The sequence below is a fragment of the Podarcis raffonei genome, chromosome 14, assembly GCF_027172205.1.
Source record: "Podarcis raffonei isolate rPodRaf1 chromosome 14, rPodRaf1.pri, whole genome shotgun sequence".
Taxonomy (NCBI): Eukaryota; Metazoa; Chordata; class Lepidosauria; order Squamata; family Lacertidae; genus Podarcis; species Podarcis raffonei.
In genome coordinates this window covers 52,874,651-52,897,292 of record NC_070615.1, presented here as the reverse complement: position 1 = coordinate 52,897,292, position 22,642 = coordinate 52,874,651, and the positions used below count along the sequence as shown (strand labels likewise).

The 22,642-nt window shown below is 53.8% G+C and overlaps 1 protein-coding gene across 5 annotated transcripts in view; it reads left to right on the top strand.

Moving 5' to 3' along the window:
- Positions 1-21,541, top strand: part of KATNIP (katanin interacting protein) — a 32,597-nt gene extending 11,056 nt beyond the window's left edge. For 4 of the 5 annotated variants that reach the window (XM_053364073.1, XM_053364075.1, XM_053364074.1 and 1 more), the window contains exons 10-27: positions 1,844-1,953; positions 2,673-2,745; positions 3,077-3,289; positions 4,947-5,087; positions 7,488-8,316; positions 10,945-11,685; positions 12,504-12,712; positions 13,067-13,142; positions 13,480-13,657; positions 14,616-14,781; positions 15,025-15,182; positions 15,284-15,348; positions 15,648-15,758; positions 16,348-16,487; positions 17,475-17,576; positions 19,229-19,389; positions 20,886-20,974; positions 21,323-21,541. In XM_053364073.1, the coding sequence (XP_053220048.1) occupies positions 1,844-1,953; positions 2,673-2,745; positions 3,077-3,289; positions 4,947-5,087; positions 7,488-8,316; positions 10,945-11,685; positions 12,504-12,712; positions 13,067-13,142; positions 13,480-13,657; positions 14,616-14,781; positions 15,025-15,182; positions 15,284-15,348; positions 15,648-15,758; positions 16,348-16,487; positions 17,475-17,576; positions 19,229-19,389; positions 20,886-20,974; positions 21,323-21,381 (3,621 nt within the window). In that variant the 3' untranslated portion in view covers positions 21,382-21,541. The remainder of the gene's footprint in view (positions 1-1,843; positions 1,954-2,672; positions 2,746-3,076; positions 3,290-4,946; positions 5,088-7,487; positions 8,317-10,944; positions 11,686-12,503; positions 12,713-13,066; positions 13,143-13,479; positions 13,658-14,615; positions 14,782-15,024; positions 15,183-15,283; positions 15,349-15,647; positions 15,759-16,347; positions 16,488-17,474; positions 17,577-19,228; positions 19,390-20,885; positions 20,975-21,322) is intronic. The other variant, XM_053364077.1, reaches the window with a different exon arrangement.
- The last annotated feature ends 1,101 nt before the right edge of the window (positions 21,542-22,642 follow it).

Sequence of the window (22,642 nt, the reverse complement as noted above, 5' to 3'; positions counted from 1 at the left end):
TAGAATTGTAGAATTGTAGAGTAGGAAAAGACCCCAAGGGTCTACTCCCTGCAATGCAGGAATCTTAACTAAAGCATCCCTGACAAATGGCCATCCAACCTCTGCTTAAAAACCTCCAAGGAAGGAGAGGCCACTACCTCCCAAGGGAGACTGTTCCACAGTCAAACAGCTCTTACTGTCAGAAAGTTTTTCTGATGTTTAGTCAGAATCTCCTTTCTTGCAACTTGAATCCATGGGTTCGAGTCCTACCCTCCAGAGCAGCAGAAAACAAGTTTGCTCCATCTTCCATAGTACAGCCCTTGAGATATTTGAAGATTGCAATCATATCTCCTCTCAGCCTCCTCTTTTCCAGGCTAAACCTACACAGCTCCTTCAACTGTTCCTCATCAGGCTTGGTTCCCAGACCCTTGGTCATTTCGACTGCACACCTTCCAGCTTGTCAACTTCCTTCTTAAATTATGGTGCCCAAAATTGGACACAGTATTCCGGGTGTGGTCTGACCAAGGCAGAATAGAGTGGGACTATGACTTCCCTTGATCTGGACACCAGCCTTCTATCGATGCAGCCTAGAATTTCATTAGCTTCTTTTGCTGCTGCATCACACTGTTGACTCATGTTAAGCTTTTGATCCACCAAGACCCCTAGATCCTTTTCACATGTACTGCTAGTAATCCAGGTGTCCCCCATCTTTTATTTGTGCATCTGGTTCTTCCTGCCTAAGTGCAGAGCCTTACCTTTGTCCCTATTGAAATTCATTTTGTTGGCTTGCGCCCAGTTCTCCAATCTGTTAAGGTCATTTTGAGTTCAGATTCTGTCGTCTGTGGCATTGTCTGCTCCTCCCAGTTTGGTGACACCTGCAAATTTGATGAGCATCCCCTCTTGCAAGCCTGAGCTCATTCTTGGCTGCTTGCGTACACTCCTTGTTTGTGATTTCCCCTTTCTTCCATTTCTTATACATTCCCTTCTTACATCTCAACTCATCTGTAAAACGTGCCTCTCACTTTTCTTCGTTGCTGTGATTGTCTGCCTTTGTGCCTTCAGTATTTCATCTTTAAGAAACTCCCATCCATCTTGGACTCTCTTCTCTTTGAGTATTTCTTATTCTTTCTCTTTTTTTAAAAAAAGATCTTATTAAAGTTTTTTCATAATACAATAAGATAAAATAATCTAAATAAAAACAAAAAAGAGAAAAAGAAACAAAAAAAATGAAAAAGGAGAACAGAAAAAAGAAGAAAAATAAATGTCCAGGAAAATCTGGACGTATGGCAACCCTAGTGTAGAGACAACTGAAATCAAGATATAGGGCAGATCCCATGGTGGTGGAGGAGGAACAACCTGGCAGCCAGGTGTCCTTTAACCCCCTGGAGTTCTCTACAGGGCCAGCCCCACCAGCAGGTGCAGTGAAGCAGTTGCCTGAAGTTGCAGTTGCTGGGGGGCAGAGAGCAGTGTTGCAGGAGGGAGCTTGCCCTTCTCTCCTTCAGCTAGTCTCTGGCCTCTAGTGTGGTGGAAGGCTGCTGTCCTGTTGCCATTGTTGAAGAAGGGTTCAGCGCCCATCCAGCTGGCTCCTGTCTGCTATCTTGGGAGGGAGGGCCACATTGCCCTTAACCTCAGGCAGCCCACAAGAGGGAGGAAGCGCCACATTTCGACTGCCAGGCTCCTGGGTGATCCGTCCATGAAGGGAGTGTGCCCCTGAGCCCTCTAAAGATGAACAGTGGTGCACATGTGACTGCCAAGTGACTCCCTTATCTTTGGTTACCAAAGTGCCCTGCAAATTGCATGGCCAGGCTGTTGTTCTAGATGCTTTGGCCGTGACCTGTTGTGTTTGCGTTTCCCCCTCTCGCAGCTGCCGCCGCCTTTGCCACCTGCGTCTGCAACAAATGAGCCTCCTCAAAAGCTGCAGGAGGGAAGCGTCGTCTCCACGGCCATGGAGAGGATTGGGCACCTAGGAAACAGGTGGCTGTGTGGGTTTATTTTGAATCCTTTTCCAGGGGCAATTCTGAGCCAAGTGGGCGGAGGGGGTCTGGTATGTGCAAGTAAACACCCAGGTCCAAATGGATCCCCTTGCCTTCCCCTATCTCTGCTGGGTCCCCTTGTCATCCTATCCATGTTGAAGAAGCGCCGGCTCATGAGGTGATGGCATTGGTGCCATTGTGAGGGCCTCATCCAGGTTGTGTAGACAGGGGGCAGAGGTTGCGCTCCATTGTGGGGCCAATTCTGAGGTTGGAGGTGAGGTACTGGGGCCATTGGCTCTCCTCTCCCTCCCCGAATGCCTGGTAAGAGAGGGGTGTCTGGGGACTGGGCTCAGCACACTGGCGATGGTTGCGCATGGAAGTGTCTGGGCCCAGAGTGCCTGCAAGTGGGGAACACGGTGTCATACCCGAGGGGGACACATTCCTACCTGCTCCTAAACAAAAATTATCCTGGAACAGACCTGGAGTTTCAGGCCAGTTTGCTAACTCTTGAGAGCATTTCCAATCTCTGGCAAGGTAGCCCAGATCTTGCCCATCAGCCGAGTCAGCAGAGCTGCACCTCATTCTCCAGGTGGTCCAGGTCTTTGCCTGAAGGGTCAGGCTGTGCAGCGATCAGGGCAGGAGCTGAGTTGGGCCTTCAGTTGTCCGTCTCGGGACTTCCTGCCAGTCTCTGACCTGTGACTGTTCTGCTCCCTATTTCAGGCAACAGAAGAAGCTTCTGAAAGTGCTGCAAGAGATTGAGAGCCAGTCTTCCTGCCGCAGCTCCCCAGTGCCGGTAGGGAAGGAGGCTTTTATGAGTGGCAGAAGCCATAGCTGTGCCATCGAGTCATCCTCTTCCCCAGGCCCTGTAGAAATCAGTAGCGGAAGTGAAATGACCTCAGGTGGGATGAAGGCCCCAGAAGCTCTAGGCAGACGGGCTGTGCCAGGGTTGGGATGGCAGGCTCAGTAACAGATCCCTTGGCATGGCTGCGCGATTTGCTCTGTGCATGGCATAGGGCAGAGGAGCCATGTGGCAAGACACACCCCCCCTTTCCCCTGGCCTTCCTGCTGCTCCCCTTGGGGCATCAGCGTCTGTGGTGGCGGCCGCTCAGTTTTCACCCTCCTAGGGCCAGCTGGAATTGGAGAGGGAGGTCCGGGATGCCATTTACATCACTGTGGAGATCCTCTCCAACTGGGGCAACGCCACCAGGGTGGGCCTGACGGAAGTGGAGTTCTTTGATCTGCACCACGCCAAAGTGTTTGTGTCTCCTCACGACGTGGACATCCGGCACGCCGACATGCCAGGAGAGCTGGGCTGCCTGGTCAACAGGAACTCCAAGGTAGGCTCTGTCTCCAGGATCCAGCCCCCCCCCCTTTCCAGGGTGGTGCATTGCCCCTCTTCCATTTCAGCAAATGCCCTGTGGTGGGTTTCAAACCACACCTGCCTCCGGGGGTTCTCCTGGTTCAACTCCTCAGGACAGAGAGTGTGCCATGCAGCCTATCTCAGCCCCCTCCTCAGAAACACCAGACTTGTTCCGATCTCATTCACAGCTTCCTTGCTTTTTCCCCCTGGGTGGACTGATCCATGCGACGGTCACCTCCAGGCTTGATTATTGTAACTCACTCTACATGGGGCTACCCTTGAGATTGACCCAGAAACTCCAGCGGGTGCAGAATGCCACGGTGAGACTCCTTACAGGGTCTTCGCTGCAGGATCACATTCACCCGGTTCTATACCAACTGTACTGGCTCCCAGTGGAGTACAGAGTCAGGTTTAAGGTGCTGGTTTTAACCTTTAAAGTCCTATATGGCCTAGGACCCTCGTACATACGGGACCGCCTCTCCTGGTATGTCCCACAGAGGACCTTACAGTCTTCAAATAAAAACATCTTGGAGATCCTGGGCCACAGGGAGGTTAGGCTGGCCTTGGCCAGAGCCAGGGCTTCTTCGGCCGTGGCCCCGACCTGGTGGAATGCTCTGTCACAAGAGACCAGGGCCCTGCGGGACTTGACATCTTTCCGCAGGGCCTGCAAGACAGAGCTGTTCCGCCAGGCCTTTGGCCAAGGCACAGTCTGACCCCCCTCTCTCCTTCTGTAATCCTCATAGAACTCTAACCCAATGGTTGCCATTAATTTGATGGTGAATTGATTTTAGAATGTATTTTAATGAATTGACTGTGTGATTTTATGTACACTGTTATTTTTACTTGTTGTTAGCCACTCTGAGCCCAGCTTTGGCCGGGGAGGCCGGGATACAAATAAATTATTATTAGTAGTAGTAGTATTAGCATTTGTTTCCCTCTGCTCAGCTTGTTGCAAGGAGTGGCTAGGATGAGCCTCTATAGGGGAGGCTGTGGCTGCTCTTGGGGGGGTAGCTTTGAGGCCTGGCCTGGGGGGGGCGAGTAGCACCAGCTTTGCTGCATTCCATGCCAGGGCCCTCTTACCCATGAAGGTCAAAATGTGCAGGTGGGGGGAGCAGGATCAAAAGGACCTGGCAGGCAAGGAGAAGCAAGTTGAAGAGGCCTCTGTTTGTTTGAGAAACAGGCAGGCGTCTTTCATCACTTGAAGCATGGATATTTCTTTAAGGCTTTAAAAACATTTAAATCTGTACTGTTCAGTGCCCATCAACTCAGTCTGCTTGAGAAAAGTTTGCCGTCCAGAAGGGAGGTGGTCAGAAATGCCCGTCGCTCTTGAAGGTCCCGTCTGCTAATCTGCAAGTCGGTGTCCTGTTGGGATCCTGGCAAGCTGCAAAGCTGATTTACTTTGATTAGAACAAGCCCCCCCCCCCCCGGTTTGACCCAGGCAGCGGCTCTCTGGAGCTGCAGGGAGGCTGCCGCTGGCTCTCCCCGAGGCAAGCCTGGCTTCCCCCAGGAGCAGGTGGGCATGCGGCTCTTGCCCTCCTCTGGCCTCCCCTTCTGCTCTCCAAGCTGCAGCAGCAGCAGCCGGGCTCCTTCCTTCCCAGCCATCTGCTGCGAGGGTTTGCTTCCGTGTCTCCTAGGTCAGCAAAGAGCGCTTCCCCTGGACGTGCCTCTTCCAGCCTCCAGTGCAGCTGTACTTCGTGGTCCGAAATCCCAGCTTGTCTGATGACTTTGGTCTGTCCCGGATCAGGATTTGGAATTACAGCACCCCTGTGCCTAGTGTAAGTGATGACTGGTCGTGGGCACCTCGGGGTGCGGCATGTGCTGTTCTCGGCTGTTATTCCGTTAGCCTTGGAGAGAGGGAAGGGGAAGGGAAGGGAAGGGAGGAGGTGTTTTTGGCACTGCTTCCATTCTAAGCTGCAGAAATGCTTGGATGACGCCTTCCAAACAAGACTTGCCCTTGAGGCCGCATCGTGAGAATTTCCAGACAACAAAAAGAGCCTGCAGAGTTTTGGACAGTCCTTTTCCATTTTGAATTGGCTTTTGGGCATGATCAGAAAGAGAGAAGTTAGTAGGATATCATGCAGTAGGAAAAAAAACACCCTTGGGAGCTGCTGCTGCTGCTGCTGTTGTTGCTGCTGCTGCCAAGTGGGGCCTGCAACAGACAGCTGTAGTATGAAGTGCTCCTGATCAGGGTTCTAGCCTGCCTGCCCTACCTCCTCTCAGGACACTCTGTTTCTTAGGCACATGGTTTTCCTTTCCCTCCCCCAGGAGGCAGACATCGTTCTGTGATCTCTCCACAGGCTGAGTCCTCAATGGGCTGCTTTTTCAGCCTTTTTGCCCCATTCAGTTTCTTCTCGTACTCAATATTTTTTTCCTAAACCTTGACGATCCAGCTGGTCTTTGGTTGTACACTAAACCTCCGTTCGCAAGGCTGCTGGCAAATGTAGTGCACAGCCAAAGCCACCCCCCACAGCAGATGGCAACCGCTTCATGGTTGTGGAAATTCGCTGTGAGAATTGCTCAGAGAGCCTGCTGGGATGATTTGTTCAGAATGGCTCCAGGTACTGAGCGAAAGAGGATTTTCTATTCTGGATTATAGATGAGCTAAGCCTTATCCTCCATGACTCATTCTCATCTGTGCTGTCAGAGAGGCAGTACTCATATGGCAGCACAAACAGAAGGGAAATGGGGAAGCCGAGAGCAAAGAGGGAGGCCTCATACAGCTTTTAAAGCAGATCAGAAGCAACCCCTCTTTCCCCTGAAATATAGGTGGCTTGCTGGTCTTCTTGGGGGTCAGGTGCTTGCCTGGTGTAACTCCAGGGGCTTGAGAACAGGTCCTTAAGTCCAGGCTCTGACGGGAAGAAAAATTGTCCAAGCCAAAATGGAGCAATTGTGAAGGTTAGCAGGGATGGCTCAGCTGTGGTCCTCCAGGTGTTCATGGACCTGACTCCCATCATTCCTGACCATTGGCTTCACTGGCTGGGAATGATGGGAGCTAAGACTCCCAACAACATCTGAGCAGTCACAGGTTGGCCATCCCTGGTTTAAGGAAATGGAGAGAAGCACAGAAGCTTCAGAAAACCAGCCTCAAGGCATGAGTAGGTATTGGTCTTATCCCAGGGTAACACTAAACTGCATGCAGGGGATCTGTGGCCCTCCAGGTGTTGTTGACCTGCAACCTCCATCACCCTTGATGGGCCTTTGACTGTATAAATAAATCTGACCTTACCATAGTCCTCCTCTGTCGGCCACGCCAGCTGGGGCTGATGACATCAAGAGGGCAGCGGGTGCCCCATCATCCCTGCACTCAATTGTGTTTTAGCATCACAAGAACAAGCAGCAGCAACTTTGTGCTCTCCTTCTCCCTCTGCACTTCTGACGCGGCACATGGAGGAGTTCAGAGCTTTTGTTTGCCTTTTACATTAACAGCCGTTTAGTGTGTTATCTGAACCCAGACCCTGGGGCTGACTTTGATTTATTAAAGCAAACCAACTTCTATCCATAAGCTTTAGCTTAACCACAGTTTATGGCTTGGGCAACACGCTAAACTGCAGCTAATCTAAAGTGGAAGAGGAACGCCCTCTTCCTTCCCCACAGCCCCACCTGGTGGCCGGTGGGAGCACATGACTCTGAGGCTGGCACAGGCTCACTCTTGTAACACTAAACCAGGGGTCAGCAAACTTTTTCAGCAGGGGGCCGCTTCACTGTCCCTCAGACCTTGGGGGGGGGGCGGACTATGTTTGGGGGGTGGGGAATGAACAAATTCCCATGCCCCACAAATAACCCAGAGATGCATTTTAAATAAAAGGACACATTCTACTCATGTAAAAACACGCCGATTCCCGGACCGTCTGCGGGCCGGATTTAGAAGGCAATTGGGCTGGATCCGGCCCCGGGCCTTTGTTTGCCTACCCATGCACTAAACCATGGTTTAGTGTTATGCCTGAACACAACCAATTCCTCAACGCCTACAGGTTTAATTGTGAGGAAGATACTGGCACCCCTTTACATGTGACAGAGCTGAAGTGCTTCGCATATGTTTTTAGCTTGCTGCTGACTGTCTCTCTTCACATCTGAATATGAATTGGGCTCCTTTGGGAAGGCATGAAATGAAAACCACCGACTTTTGCTTGGCTCCCAGACCCAGGTCCTCCTTTTGTTTTTCTTTGTGTTTTCAGGATCTTGACATTGGAGCAAGAAACATCATTGTCTATGTGGATGGAAACCTTGTATTTGCTGGTGAACTTCAAAAGGGCTGTGGAAACGAGGGTGCCGATGGCAGCAGCTGCACCACCATTGAGCTCCCAGAAAGTTGCTCCGTTCCTGGGAAGGGGAAGGAAGGAAGGGGCTGGGGCACGGCAGACTGGAGCCACGAGCCAGGCAGGGGGCCGTTGAATCTGAAGCCTCCCTTGGGGGAAAATTGCTCCGAGGAAAAGGACAGCTCTCTTGGCCTGGTTAAGTTGAAGCAAGATCTCCAAGAAGCACCTGGCTCACTTTCCAGGGGGAATGTCCATAGCCCCCTCTCGCCAGAGACCATGGAGCCCGCTCATTCTGACGACGATCTTTCTCTGAGTGAACAAATGGAAAAACTCTCTGGAAGGAAACTGTCTCAGCTGCCTGGCGTAGAGCCGCCCTGCATCCTGCCCGCTTCCGAGGCCAAAGAAAAGAGCCGGGTCTGCTCACCTAAGCAAAACCCATTCCCCTGGCTTGAATCACAGCGAGCCCAGCTGCCCACCGAGACCATCGGGAGGGGCTGCCCAGGAACAAGCGTCAGGAGCCCCCACCCCTGCCCAGATGATCTAGAGAGATCCCACCTTGAGTCTGCGGAGGGAAAGCTGCTGGCAGGTGCCAGGAAAGAGTCGGCCACCGGCTTGGACTTCCTGAGTCCCCTGCCCAGCAAATGCAACTATGCAGCCGACCTGCTGCTTCCTGGGCGAAGCCTGGGAGGGCACGGAAGGGAAGAGTTTGGCCATGCCATCTTCAAGGAGGAAGCTCCACCGGACATAGGTAAGAACTGATCCCTGGCCAGCTTCCCTTAGGTGTCCGGTCGGGTCATCTGGTTTTCGGGGGCCCTTCTTAGACAGTGAGCACTTGCCTGCTGGCCACAAAGGGGAAGTGTGGGGTGGTGCCCCCATCCACAACTTCTTCCTTGGGCACAACTGACCTGCACAGTCTCCTTGGGATGCCTTGAAGCAGTGTGTTTATAATCACACAGCAAGCAGTGGAGGTGGAAGTGGCAGTTGTGGGAAGTGACTCCCTTGGCAGCTGAAGGAAATCCCCCTCCCCTCGCAATTTCCCCACCCTTCAGCCGCACTCGCTAACTGCCGGGCCTAGAGAGCCTGCACACCGTCTTCCTGGTGGAGCTGGGGACTATTCAGACCCTTTCAGCTTGGCAGCTGCGGTGGGTGGAGAAGTTGCCACAGGAGTGCTGCTTCTCGGAGGTGCTCTTCCAGGCATGGGATGCCGCCATGGATCCTGGGGCTGGCAGTGGATGGGCCTCCCTCCCTCCCTCCCTTGTCTGGGTGGTTCTGGGCTCTGGTTGGCCATGCTGTGATGCTCTTGCTCCCCTCCCCTCAGAGCCTGAAGCTCTGTCTACTCTTGCAGTCTGGTTCTCAGTGGGCAGCCCTACCTGGCTGTTCTGGGCTGCCCTTAGGTGGGTCTCATTGGGAGCTGGTGCCTTCATTGCTAGAGCTCTGGAGCAGCGCAGAAGAAAGGAGCTCAGGTGCAGGGAGAGCTTTATCTCTTCACTGCCTGTGTTTTTTCAGGGCCTGGTTTAATAATAATAATAATAATAATAATAATAATAATAATAATAATAATAATAATAATAATTTATTTATATTCTGCCCATCTGGCTGAGTTTCCCCAGCCACTCTGGGTGGCTCCCAATCGAGTGTTAAAAACAATACAGCATTAAATATTTAAAACTTCAGATGTCTTTTAAAGATAGGATAGTTTCTTATTTCCTTCACATCTGAAGGGAGGGCATTCCACAGGGCAGGCGCTACTACCTCTGCCTGGTTCCCTGTAACCTCACTTCTTGCAATGAGGGAACCGCCAGAAGGCCCTCGGATCTGGACCTCAGTGTGCGGGCTGAATGATGGGGGTGGAGACGCTCCTTCAGGTATACTGGGCCGAGGCCGTTTAGGGCTTTCAGGGTCAGCACCAACACTTTGAATTGTGCTCGGAAACGTACTGGGAGCCAATGCAGATCTCTCAGGACCGGTGTTGTGGTCCTGGCAACCACTCCCAGTCACCAGTCTAGCTGCCACATTCTGAATTAATTGCAGTTTCTGGGTCAAAGGTAGACCCACGTAGAGTGCATTGCAGTAGTCCAAGTTTTCCCAGGCTAGGTGCTCAAACTGCCTGCCTTCCTTCTTTTCCTAACTTCAGGAGTTCATCTCCTGCCATGAGCTATCCTTTCGTCTTCTAAGAAGCAGCCCTTTCTATATCCTGCTTGGGGCTGTGCTGGGGAGCTTGCAGGATGGGGCTCAGCTCTGAGTCACATGGAGCTGTAGCATTTCTCAGGAGGGAGCAGCAGTCTGCGAAGTACGTAAGAGCAATTTGTAACCAGAGGTCTTAAACCCACCCCCAACGCTTCATTTTCTCTGCTTAAATCCTAATTGTTTTGTTCAGGGATGTATTTTATCCGAAACAGATCTTTTAATAAGATTCTGTTCTCTTGTAAGGAACTGAGACCCACAGGTCCTGGGCGCATCCCGTCAGCAGATGTGGGGATGTGGCCATACGAGAACAAATTGACGTCTCTGCCTGGCTTGTATCAGTGGCATGTAAAGCTTACATTATTGGATTTCCTGCCTTTTTGCTACATCTCTTAAAACCTCATTTCACAACAAAGCCGTGTGCCAACTGTGTCATGCATCAGGGACGCCTTGGCTTGAGCCGAGTCACGCGCGGACTCTTCTTCCCAGGGATGGTGTGGGTCCAGCCCTCAGAAATCTTGTAAAAAGTTACACCTCTGAGCATCCTCTAAACTGGGATGGAGAGCCTGTAGGCCTCCAGGTGTGGCTGGAGCCCAGCTCCCAGCAGCCAGCATGCAGAGTGGTCAGGGAGGGATTGTAGGTGGTGAAAGAACACACACATCATGTGCAGAAACACTCCAGCAGCACCTTGAGGCCGGAATGGGAGAAGATTCCCACCTGACATTCTGCAGAGCCCCAGCCAGTCCAAGGGGTCAGTTCTCAGCTGGATGGGCCTGGCTCAGCGTAAGGCAGGTTCCTGTGTTTCTACAGCGGGAGCCGCCTTCCAGCTCCATCTAGAGGACAAGAGGTTCCCCTGATTTAAACTGTACAGCTTACATGCCATGAAGCTCAAGCTTGAGAACTGTTACTCCATTTTGATATCTGGTTTCCAAACGCTTTGGAGAGTCTTAGTTGTAGGAGTCCAGCTCCTTTGAGACTCCTTTGGGGTCTTCCTCATCTAAGGGTGTGTGAGCTCCCTTGGTCCACAGAGGCAGATCTTTCCATGGGCCTCTTCTTAGCAGAGCAGCAGGGCTGTGCTGCTAGACCCTCCTGCCCCGGGTTGAGCTGGGCCGGAGCGCCCCCCTCGCGGCCTCTGCAGGAGGGTTCAGCCAAGCAGGCACCAGAGGCGCTCTCTGTTTCTCCCTCCTTCCAGGTGAGGCTCTGCTGGCGAAGGGCAACGCCACACGGCCTTCCCGGGCAAAGTGGGGCAGTTCCCAGGAGCAAGTTCTGCAGGAGTCCTGGAACTCTCTGCTGAAGTTCAACCACTTGCACCACGGCCGAATCTCCAACATGGACTTCCAAGGGGACATTTTTGACGAGTTTCTCCACCAGCAGAAAATCAGCCGCCAAGGAGACCAGAAGCTGCGGGCGAAGGAGAGCGGGCAGGGGCTGCCCAGGCGCCAGGAAGGGGAGGGCTGGTTGGACCTGGAGGACGGGGGCGACTTCCAAATCCCAGTCCTGCCTTTTGGGCAGCGCTTGAGAATCGACATCCGCTCCACCTGGGGGGACAGGCACTACGTGGGCCTTAATGGGCTGGAGCTCTTCAGCTCCAAAGGGGAGCCCATCCAGATTGCCAAAATCACAGCCAACCCCCCCGATATCAACATCTTGCCCTCCTATGGCCAAGATCCGCGAGTGGCCAGCAATTTGCTGGACGGGGTGAACCGGACTCAGGACGACATGCACCTCTGGCTGGCTCCCTTCACCCCTGGGAAATCCCACTGCATCTTCCTGGAATTTGCCAAGGCATGCGAGGTGGCCATGATCCGCATCTGGAATTACAACAAGTCTCGCATCCACTCCTTCCGGGGCGCAAAGGACGTCACCATGCTGCTGGACGAGCAGTGCATCTTCCGAGGGGAGATTGCCAAGGCTTCTGGGACCCTGGCTGGAGGTGCGGGGGGGGGGGCTTTTAAGCTTCTGCTTCTAATTATGCCTTGCAGAGAAAGCAAGAGTAGGTGGCTCCCAGTCCTGCTCACGCGCCCAGCCCCTTCCCTCAGCTGATACTCGCCTTGGACCAGGAAGTGCTTAGTTATGGGAAGAGATGCGCTGGGATCAGAGAGGGCCAGGGAAAGGGAAGGCCAGGCTGCATGCCCTTCTCCCGAATGCAGGGCTTGGCCTTAGCTGCAAGGCAAAGGAGAGATGAGAGGGGGAAGCCCAGAGTTTCCCCTGCCCCACCCCCCTTCTTGAAACTGATTTATTTTGGTTTGATTTTAACTTTATTTTGTGCTTTTATCCTGCATTTTATGTTGTGAGCCACCCTGAGATCTTTGGACGAAGGGGCGGTATATAAATTTAATAAATAATAGTAATAGCTTGAAAGCAGGCTGTTCATGCCTGTGCCTGCAGCCCTTCTGCCCTTCTGGAGAGGTGCCCCAGCAAGATCTCACCTCTCATATCCTTTTGTCCCTTTGCTTTTGTTTCTTGCTGATGGTTTAAACAGCCCCAAACCCATCACCAGCCTCAGAAGCAGTGCTTCTCCTCAGGGGGTGCCCCAGGGTGCGCAGTCCCGGCACAGGACCCAGTATGAAGTGCCACTACAGCCTCTCCTGGGCTGCCTTCCTGGTCTGGATGTTGTGGGGCTGGAGGGACGGGGAGCAGTGTCTGTGACCTTCCTGTTGGCTTGCAGAAGAGGGAGGAGGAGGGGGCGGTTTTAGCGCTTGGGCTGCTGACTTGAGTTGTGTCGTCACCATAGAGTTGACAATGTTTCAGCTCCAGAGCAGTTTGGAGACACCATCCTGTTCACCACGGACGACGACATCCTGGAGGCCATCTTCTGTTACGACGAGTCCTACGACGAGGAGGCAGAAGGCGCCTGCAGCCTGAGGTACGAGGAAGAGCTGAAGAGGCCGAGAACTGCGGATGGGGAGGGGGACGAGAGACCCTTCACGCAGGCAGGCTCACGGACAGAAGACAGACAGGTAAAGTTGCCTGTTGTGAAAAGGCTGGCTGGGGGAAAGGTGGTGCAGAGGCTCAGTCTGGAAGATAAAATTCAGGCGATAAACTGAATGCGTCAGAAACTGATCTCTAACCCAAGCAGGGAGCTTTGGCTGGGAAGGAGCTTTCTGCTGTGGTTCTTGGCACCCCTCATGGGGAGGGGGGTGGATAAGCTGACCTCCTGTGCTGCAGAGAAAGGGGACATGGGCCAGGATGTGGTGGGTCTGTGCCCTGCATGTTCTTCCCCAAAGAGCTCCTGCCATAGGGGAACAGGCGGCCTTTGCTTCTGTTGAACACTAGAGAACAATAAACGTTGCTCTAACCTGTTTCCGTTTTAGGGCTGGATGCAGACGGCTGTGCCAGATTCTGTCCCTGAGATGGTGACCAAGGAACCAGGTGTCTATACTGGGAAGTGTAAGTCTGACTCTGCACACACGGCTCCTGCCACCTTCTCTCAACGGTTCCACCGTGTTTGCTGCCATGCTCCGCAGAATGGTGCCCCTTTGCCTCCAGCCTCGCCTCTGGCTTCTCCCCCTCCTCACTTGGGGGGGGAGGCTTTTAGTGCCCTCTGTCCTCAGCTTTCCTTCTTCCAGGAGGCACCTCAAGCAGGCCATCGATGCCTCTGGACCCTTTATCTAGGGTTGTGCATATGTGTCCTTGACAGTTGCTGTAGCTGCAGCAGCTCCGACTCTGGGCCTCTTCCTTATAGACCTTTCTCCTGGTGGCTCACTGCCTGTCTGCCTCTGTTTAGGCCTCCTGCTGAATTTCACCGCTTCTTGGGGAGACGCTCACTACCTGGGACTGACAGGGCTGGAAGTGGTAGGAAAGGAGGGCCAAGCCATCCCCCTTTCTCTGGATCAGCTCTCTGCCTCTCCACAGGACCTGAACGAACTTGCAGAGTACACAGATGACTGCAGGACCTTAGATAAGTGAGTATCTCTGCAGGCTGCCAGGACAGGAGAGAAAACGGCCGTTTGTGGGTGGGTGTGGGGGTGGGTGTGCCGCTGTCTCTTCCTCCCCAGAGTGCTTCCGGGAGGGGCTCCTGGGGTCCAAGAGAAGTGCCACGGACACATGGCTTGCCCTAAGGAAGGCTCTCAGGCAAGGCTGGAGGCGGGGAGCATGCTGCAGAAGACTGCCCTGTGCCTTGGGCACATTATTTAAAACATTCCTGCCCTGGCCCATCTAATTGTCACACAAATGGTTCAGGCTGAGCAACAGAGCTGGTGGGTCTTGAGACTGGGGCAGGGCCTGCAAAGTGTAACCATGGAAGGGACTCCCCAAGTAAACTCTGGGTTGATGGTGAGGGGCTGGTTCTGATCTTTGTGCGGTAAGGAAGGCCTTTTTGTGGCGGTGTCTGGACACTTGTGGTCTTCCTGGAGACAGGAGAGATGCCGTGGGCCTCCTCGGTGGCACAGAAATAGCAAACACCCTTTTCAAAGGCCGAAAAGCTCAGCCAACTCTTGTGAGTTTGCAAATTGGGGGGAAACAAACCACCACAGGGAGGAGGTGGTGTGGTGTGTTTTCAGTTGTAATTATAGCATGCTTAGGAGCCAGCAGATGGCAAGTGAAGCTGGCCAAATCAAAATTGAAATTTGGGCAAAAATCAGACTCGAGAGATTTGCCAAAAATAAGAAGAACCCTCTGGAGCGAGCTTCTCTCTGCCACCGCCATTTTGGGTTCCTCCCCCCCCCCAACATTTTTATGCAGAGCAGTCCTCTGTCTTCCTTGTAAATGAAGTAAGAAAAGTGATGACTTCTTCTTATATTATTAGTATTAGTATTATTTGTACCCTGCCCATCTAACTGGGTTGTCCCAGCCACTCTGAGCGACTTGACACTTACTCAAAATATTGTACCTCTTTCTCTCAACTTTCTCCCCTTCTCCCAGATTAATTGATGGGATCAACATTACCATGGAAGATGAGCACATGTGGCTCATTCCGTTCATCCCCGGAGAAGCTCACGTGGTCACCATCCATTTCACGCGGGCGGAGAGCGTTGCTGGGCTTCGCATCTGGAACTATAATAAATCTCCCGAAGACACCTACAGAGGGGTGAGCGGAAGTCCTGGGCCAGCTCCCAGAATGCACCACGCTTCCCCTGGATGTGGCCACATGCAGCAGAAGGAGGTGCTCTGTGGGCCAGTGGTCACCCTGGGCACCTTGAGAGCATCCTGTGGGCAAAGGGGGGCCTTCCCCCCCTCCTCGCACTCCTTGCCCTGGCCAGGCAGCCTCCTCCGCAGGAGCCAGGAAGGCCAGGGGCCCCTGACTGCTTTCCCTGCCTTTTCTTTTCCGCAGGCCAAGGTGGTCCACGTCTCCCTGGACGGCTGCTGCATCTCCCCTCCGGGAGGCTTCCTCATTCGCAAAGGACCCGGCAACTGCCACTTTGACTTTGCTCAAGAAATCCTCTTTGTGGACTACCTGAAGGGTCCCCCGGTCATGCCAGCCTGCCAACGGTGAGAGAGGGGTGCCCTCTGGGGCTCTGCGCCTACTGGTGTGTGCGTTTAGGAAGTCTGGTGCCCTCCGGCCCCTGACTTATGTGCTTATCTTTGGGCAGAACGGAAGCGGTGAAGGCAGAACAAGCCAGCATGGACTACGAGGCTCCCCTGATGCCCTGCGGCTGTATCCTTCTCTGCCCGGCCTGCCTGGCCCCCAGGCCCGGGGAACTGGTTTGACTGGTGTGGGAGGGGGAGGGGGACCCTGGCACGGCATAAACCGCCTTGGGATTTCTTTTGAAACGAAAGCAGGAGTGTTTGCATTCCTTTAATCATCATCACCATCTGTACTGTTTTGTGGTGTATCGTTTTGTATTTTGCCGTTTGAGCTATGTTCTGTGTTTTCTTTGTCCCCTGCTGTGGGAGGCCAAGGCCCAAGAGATGGGATGCAAACATTTGCAATATTTCCTCAATGTCCCCCATCAGTCATTTTCCAGTTCCAGCTTCTTACAAGTTGGGGTGATCCGTATTACATCGGTCTGAATGGGCTGGAGCTGCATAATGAACGCGGAGAGAAGATTCTCCTCAGTGAGAACAGTATCCTTTTCAAGGAACAGCTGGAATCTGGCAAAAGCTGCACTGCAGAGGAGCCCCCACAAATGAAACACCTTCTGGGGGGGGGGAATTCAGCTGGAATTAGAGTCATGAGGAGCTGAGCATGTGCAAATGGGAGTTTTGTGCAAGCAGCTCTCCCCCCACTCCCATGCTTGATCTGATCTGCCCCATTTCTTCAACTCAGGACCAGAACGGGGCCTCCACCAATATTGGCCAGAGGTGCAATGTGTCCTAATTTAATTCCAGTTGAGGGTGGGCGGGGGGGGCAAGTTTCTCAAATGACCAGTGACGGCCCTCTGGGCAGGATTGGGCTGACCTCCTTCTGGGTGGCAACTCCTGGCAGTCCTCATTTTGGCCAGTAGCTTTTTGCCATGTTTGCTCCCTTGCGGAAAGAAGCTTTCCTGAGGTTGCAGCCTTGCATTAAATCTCCCTTGCACTGGGTGGGGCTCGCATCCAAGGGAGCAAGGTTAAGATCTGGTGGGCAGCCTGTGCCTTTTCCTGGGGAGGCCGGCTTGTAACACGTTTGCGCAGCAGACAGCTCGGACGTTGTGCTTGACAAAGCGCCCTTCAGACATTGCGGCTTTCCCAGACAGCGTCAACATATTGGAAGGCGTCTGCGGAGACGTCCGAACGCCAGACAAGCTCATCGATGGCGTGAACGACACGAGCGACGGGAGGCACACGTGGCTTGCGCCCATTCTCCCTGGCTTGGTAGGCCTCCTTTGCATATTCTGCCCGGGCTCCTTTCGCATCAGTGCCGTGTGATGCCTTGTGCAGCCGGACACATACCTGCGCAAGCCCTTTCTAAAGTAATCGGCAGCCGTCTTTGTAGCTCTGGGCATGTCAAAGCCCTGGAGTGGGAGCTCAGCCCCAGGCTGTCCCCTGCATCCTGAGTTTAGCAGCAAAGGATCTCTGTCGCTGCCTGCAAAGCTGGTTCACCAGAAGTCAGAATAGGGGATCAGCCTTCCCACCTGCTCCAAGAAGCAGGCAGGGGTGCCAGGAAAGAGCCTGCAGAGAGTGACCTGCTAGAGGACCCCACCCCCCGAAGAGGAGGAGCCGGCCAGGGAGTTGCTGTTGTGATTAGGGCTGGGCGATTTCTGGTTTTCAACATTGTGAAAACTGGCTAAACATTGCGATTATACTGATATATCACAGAATGTCTGAAAAATAAGGAGGGAGCTATGTAGAGGCCTTGGCTGTCTTCACAGTTTTTCCTGCATTGTGATTTTTGGCAGCACCTGCTCTTGTGATTCGCTGCCCCTGAAAGAGGAGGCTAGAGCAAAATTAACAGGGGCTGCAGGACTCAAGAGAAGCCTGGGCTGGCTTCACAATTTCCCCTACATGGTGATTTTTGCATAGTACACACACACATGCCAGTATTCACAATATATTGCCAGGTCAAAAATTATGAAACCAATATCATGATATGGACTTCAAACCAGTTTTGGATGATGTTGCCCAGCCCTAGTTGTGATGGAGCCGCGAGCTTTGGGCTTGGCAACCCTTTCTGTCTCTCATAACAGGATGTGAAGAAGAGGTTATGCAGGCATCTCACAACTCCTTTTATTCTTTACAAATTATCTGGAATTTGGTTTCCAGGAGGGGCAAGAAATATATTGGTTCTGTGCCTTTCTCCATGTCGGTTACATGAATTCTGTCTAATTTGCACCCCTGTTTTGTTGCTTCCTATGGCGGCAGGTGAATCGCGTCTATGTCATCTTTGACTCGCCTACGACAGTCTCCATGATTAAGCTGTGGAATTATGCAAAAACTCCCCAGAGAGGAGTCAAAGAATTTGGAGTAAGTGATGGCGACCCAGGTCAGCTTATGAACCCTATTCTTGTCTCTTTGAGGGCCTTGTCTCCCATTACCACCATGTATTTACGGGACCGCCTCTCCTGGTCTGCCCTGCAGAAGACCTTAAGGTCCATGAATAACCATAGCTTAGAGGTCCCGGGCCCTAAGGAAGTCAGACTATCCTCCACCAGGGCCAGGGCCTTCTCAGTGATGGCTCCGACCTCGTGGAATGCTCTGTCCCATGAGACTAGGATCCTGCAGGATTTAACTTCCTTCCACAGGGCCTGTAAGACAGAGCTATTCAGCCTGGTCTTTAATTTGAATTCAGCCTGATCTTTTATTTCCCTTCTCTTCCCTCCCCCTCCCCTTTTATGAAGATTCCCCACTCTGGGACTCCACAGCTCATTCTCCCCCGGCCTCCTCGCTGGCCCAAGTAGGACTAATTCAGACAGCTAGCCCTGGGGATTATCTAATGCTTATTGGATGGATTCCCCCCAGATTGATTTTTGAACTTTGAATTTTATTGTTATTCATGTTTTTATACTGTATTTTATGCTGCTTCTATATTGTATTACAATTAAGTGTTTTATATTTGTTGTTAGCTGCCCTGAGCCTGGTTTTCTGAACCGGGAAGGGCGGGGTATGAATAAAAATTTATTTAGTATGTCCACTAACTGGTTCAAACTGACCCTCTCAGGCCAGCCTTGGCATTGCTGGGCAGAAGGGTTTCCCATGGTAGAACCTCCTTGCAGAATGAGCCTTAGAACCTTCTAAAGCTGCTTCTGTTTTTAGACTGTTTTCATTTATCTTATGAGATTGTGGCTTGTCGTTTTTTAACAAGTTGTGTGGATGGATGGGACATAATTAATGTGTTTATTCTGGGGCGAAAGCTCTCCTCCTGTGAGCTGGTGGAGCTGCCCTTCTGCAGAGATTCAGACTTTTGGTCTTGCTGCTCACGGACACTGACTGCTGCAGCCCACCCCCAACCTGGTGCCCTCCCACAGTTCATAGACTCATAGATTTGTAGGATTGGGAGGGAGCCTGAGGGTCATCTAGCCCCACCTTCTGCAATGCAGGTATCACACCTAAAGCACTCATGACAGGGGCTTCTTAAGAGCACCCAAGGAAGGAGAGTCCTGGACTGCAGCTCCTTTCCCCCTTGCTGGTTGGGATGCTGGGAGTTGAAGCCCCACAGCTTTGGGAGAATTCAGCAAGTGGGAGAAGCCTGGTCTGCTGTGCTTGGCCGCAGCTCTTCAGGACCCTCAGGCAGGCGAGGGTCTGCTCACCAGAGAGGCTGCCAGGGACTGAACTCCAGGCCTGTCTGCTCAGGGGCTCCACTCCTGAGCAAGAAGCTTGGCCTTCTCTGAGACTAGGATTACTTGGAAACTGCCCTGTAAGAGGCAGCGGAGACCATGAGAGTGCAGCGTGGAGCTGGGTTTGAGGCTCAGCCTGTTGCTGGCTGGCAGGCAGGCCAGGCCTTGGGGCTGGGTGCTCAGCTACCTGCTCATCTCCCTGCCCTGGAAGCCCCTCCTTCAGGCCACCTGGTACCTTGACCCTCAGGTGGTGATGTGGGAGCAGATAGGGGGGACTCTTCAGTCTTTCCCACTTGTCAGACTGGGCTCTTTCCTTCTCCTGCTCCTCCTCTTCCTGCCCAGCTCCTTGTTGATGACCTGCTTGTCTATAACGGGATTCTGGACATGGTGAGCCACCTGGTCCACGGCATCCTCCCGACCTGCGACCCCGTCGTCCCCCATCACACCGTTCTCTTCACGGACAACGAGAAGATCTGCCGCCAGGAGAAAAACTCCGTCATCAGGTAAGCCAGCCTGCCTGCTTAGCATCTGGCGTGGAAAGCTCTTGGCACCTTCACTTGGGCACCTTGAAACAGCTTCCCTTTGGGACTGAGAGCACCTTCTCTTCACGGGTCCCACACATGGACCCCATCTATGAGCAACAGCTGTCATTGCCTTTGTTTTCAACTAGTTCCACACCCCAAAGGCTTGTTCTTTCCTCCAGTGAAAGGATCCACAATCAGTGGCTTCTTGCCTGCAAAAAAGTCGGCGCTTTGTGTCCAGGGAACTGTCCCGTCCCCCCTGCCGCCCTTGCCACCCTCTGGTTAATTCACTCTTCTGATCCACTTCCTGCCTGCCTGTGGCCAGCCTAAAGCTCAGCAGGGCTGCAGTCGAGGGATTTCTCTCTGGGTGGATATAATAAGAAAGCAAAACCCTCTGACATAAAGGCCAGATGAAAGCAAACAACAAGGAATAATCTAATTTGACAAGCATGTTCTGGAGAGGGTTTCTCACTGAGCATCTCTGGGGCCAGATAATCCTCTGATGCAGGAGCGGAAAGGCTGTCGAAAGCCATGGCAAGCAGCAGCGAGAGGGAGGGGAAGGGGCCCCAAAGCCATCTGTCTCTGGAAGCAGGCTTGTGCCCGACCACAGCAGCGCCGCTTCCACCAGCCCCAAATCAGGCTCCGGTTCCTCGTTCAGAATTACCCAAGGCCGGTGCCTGTGCACGTGCGGAGGCACAAGAGGAGAAGGGGGGCTGCTGGCAAACAGAGGGGCAGCTCTGCATGTGATCTCTGGGGTAGGGCAGGGCAGGGGGCAAAGAGCAAAGTCTGCACATCATCCCTCCCAGAACTGGCTGGGGGGCAGGGGCTGGGAAAGGGAGGTCTTGCCTTCCCTTGCTTGCACCTTCCACTCTTTCCCTTTCTCCACCCCCACCAGCTTTGCGCTTCCTGGGATGATCGGGGTGGGGTGGGGTAGGGAGGGCAGAGAAGGGCCTCTCCTCTTCTCTGGCCAACAGCGGCAAGAGAGAGATCAGGAAGCCCCACAAACGTCTTAGAGCAGGGGCCAAATGAGGCGTGTGCTCGCTTTTTGTTTACTACATAGCAAGTTGCTGGGATGTCTCTCTCTCTCTCTCTCTCTCTCTCTCTCTCTCTCTCTCTCTCTCTCTCTCTCTGGTTCCTTCTGCAGCTGCTCTTTAGTAAAGAAGAAGGCCCGTCCCCTGATCCGCGGCTGAAAGGTGGCCAACGGGCAGATTCACTACACCTGCCCCCCACTCAGCTGCTGGACTTCTAGGGGAGCCCCTTGAACTTCAGAACTTCAGAAGAGCCTGCTAGATCAGGCCGGGAGGGGGGACACAGCTAGTCCAGCACCCCATTCTGTCTCCCCGTGCCAACTAGAAGCCCACAAGCACAAGAGCAACTCTCCCTGCGGTTTCTGGGAGCTGACCTTCAGAAGCCTTGCTCCTCAGGGCCGTTGCAAGCCCACTCCTCTCTTTCTCCTCCTTTTTCTCTTGGTCTGACAGCAATTACATAGAAGACCAGGACGTGCGGATGATGAATGAAAACCAGATCATTTCCTATTCGAAGAAGAAGCAGGTGCCTGCAGACCCAGGTGGGCTCCTCTTCTGGGGCTCCTCGGACGAGGGAGGGCAGACCGCGGGGGTCTTTCCAGGGAGCCAGAGGCCACGCTCCCAGGCACTCCTCAGGCGCTCCCCTGGCCTCGCCTGCCCTCCCTTAGGGTGGGGTGGGAGCTGCTCTGCTGTGGCTGCTCAGCCTTTTTAGGGGCGGGCTGAGATTGCTGCTCCCCTTGACCGGATCCCTGCACAGGGAGAGGGCCTCTGCAGGCTCTCAGCCCAGATCCCTGAGGAAAGGCAGCTGGCTGAGGCCCTCAATGTCTCCTTGCCTGCAGAGGCAGCGTCAGCAGCTGAAAGCCCCCTCTCTCCCCTTCTCCCTCTCCCAGCACTTCGCCCTAAAACCTGCATCCAGGACAAAGGATTGGTGCGGAGGATGAGGCAGTGACGCGAGGAAGACATGGAGCTGGCCTCTCGCGCGGCTAGCCTTGGGCTACTCCCCCCACCGCCCCACAGAGAGGGGGCACCGCCTCGCCTCCTCAGGACCAGGGCCGAAACCCCCAGGACTGCTTTTCTCAGCTGCAGCTGCATTAAATCTATTCCCTGAAGCCCCCGTATGCTTCAGCCAGGAGAGGCTTTGGCAGGGCGACTGCTGCAGAGAGGCCTGGCCAAGGCTCCCAGGCAGAGGAGCTGCCACAGGCCCCAATTCAGGTGCGGGGGGGGGTGTGAAAAGCCAATGTGAAGAGGTGCAGTTAGGAGGGGGCAGCTGGCAGCCCAGGGGACCCCCTCCCCCCACCCAGATCCTCTGCACTGCTTCTGACACTTGCAGTCCATCCTGCCCTGCGCTGAGTGTGCCACCGGTAGGACACAAGGGGGCGAAGTGGTCAGAGCAATGCCTTCTGCCCCCCACTCCCAGGCTTCCCAAGCTCTCTGGAAAAGGAGGCGGGAGCCACAGCCCCCCAAATAGGGCCCGGAAGGAGAGAGTGCCAATCCATAGCGGCAAGAAGCTCAAGAGTTCAAGAAGCTGCTATGCAGCCCCCCTGTTTCTAACGCTGGGCTGGCCAGGAGCTGCAGCCACCTTGGCCCCCTCCCCAGCCAGATGGGAGGGTTGGGTGTCCCTGGAGCTGAAGGGGGCTCAGCGACACAGTTCACCATGTCACAGATCAGGTTGCCTCCCTCTGTTCCTCTTTGGGGCCACGGATCCTCTCCCCTCCCCTTCCTCCCCTTCCTCCGATGCTGTTTTGTTATTACATGGTTGCCTTATGAGCCTGGCTTTCTGGTGGAGTCTGTGGGGCTGTTTTTAGCAAGCTGGGCGGTGGGCTTGGATGGTCGAAGGGGGCAGAGGTGGGGGGCTGGCTCTGTCCACTCACACGGCAACAAACAGAAGCCGTTCCCCCTCCTGTGCTGTGAGGACAGGTCCTAGGGGTCTATTATGGGGTGGGGAGAGACTGGGGGAGCTGGAAAGCAAAGATAACTGGGCAGCCTCCCGAGAACACCCAACCCTCCATCGTGGGGCTGTGGCAACTTGTTGCAGCCGGTTCTTCAAGTGGGTCCCTCTGCCTCCTGCAGTGCCAATGGGAGGGGGCACAGAGCCTGGCCAAGCTGGAGTGGCAGCCTTCCTGGAGGAAGGAGGAGCCTCTAAAGGGCTCAGCTGCCCTGGTGGCCATTTTTGCCCGGGGGCGGGGGAGTCTAGGCTAGATGAAAAGGAG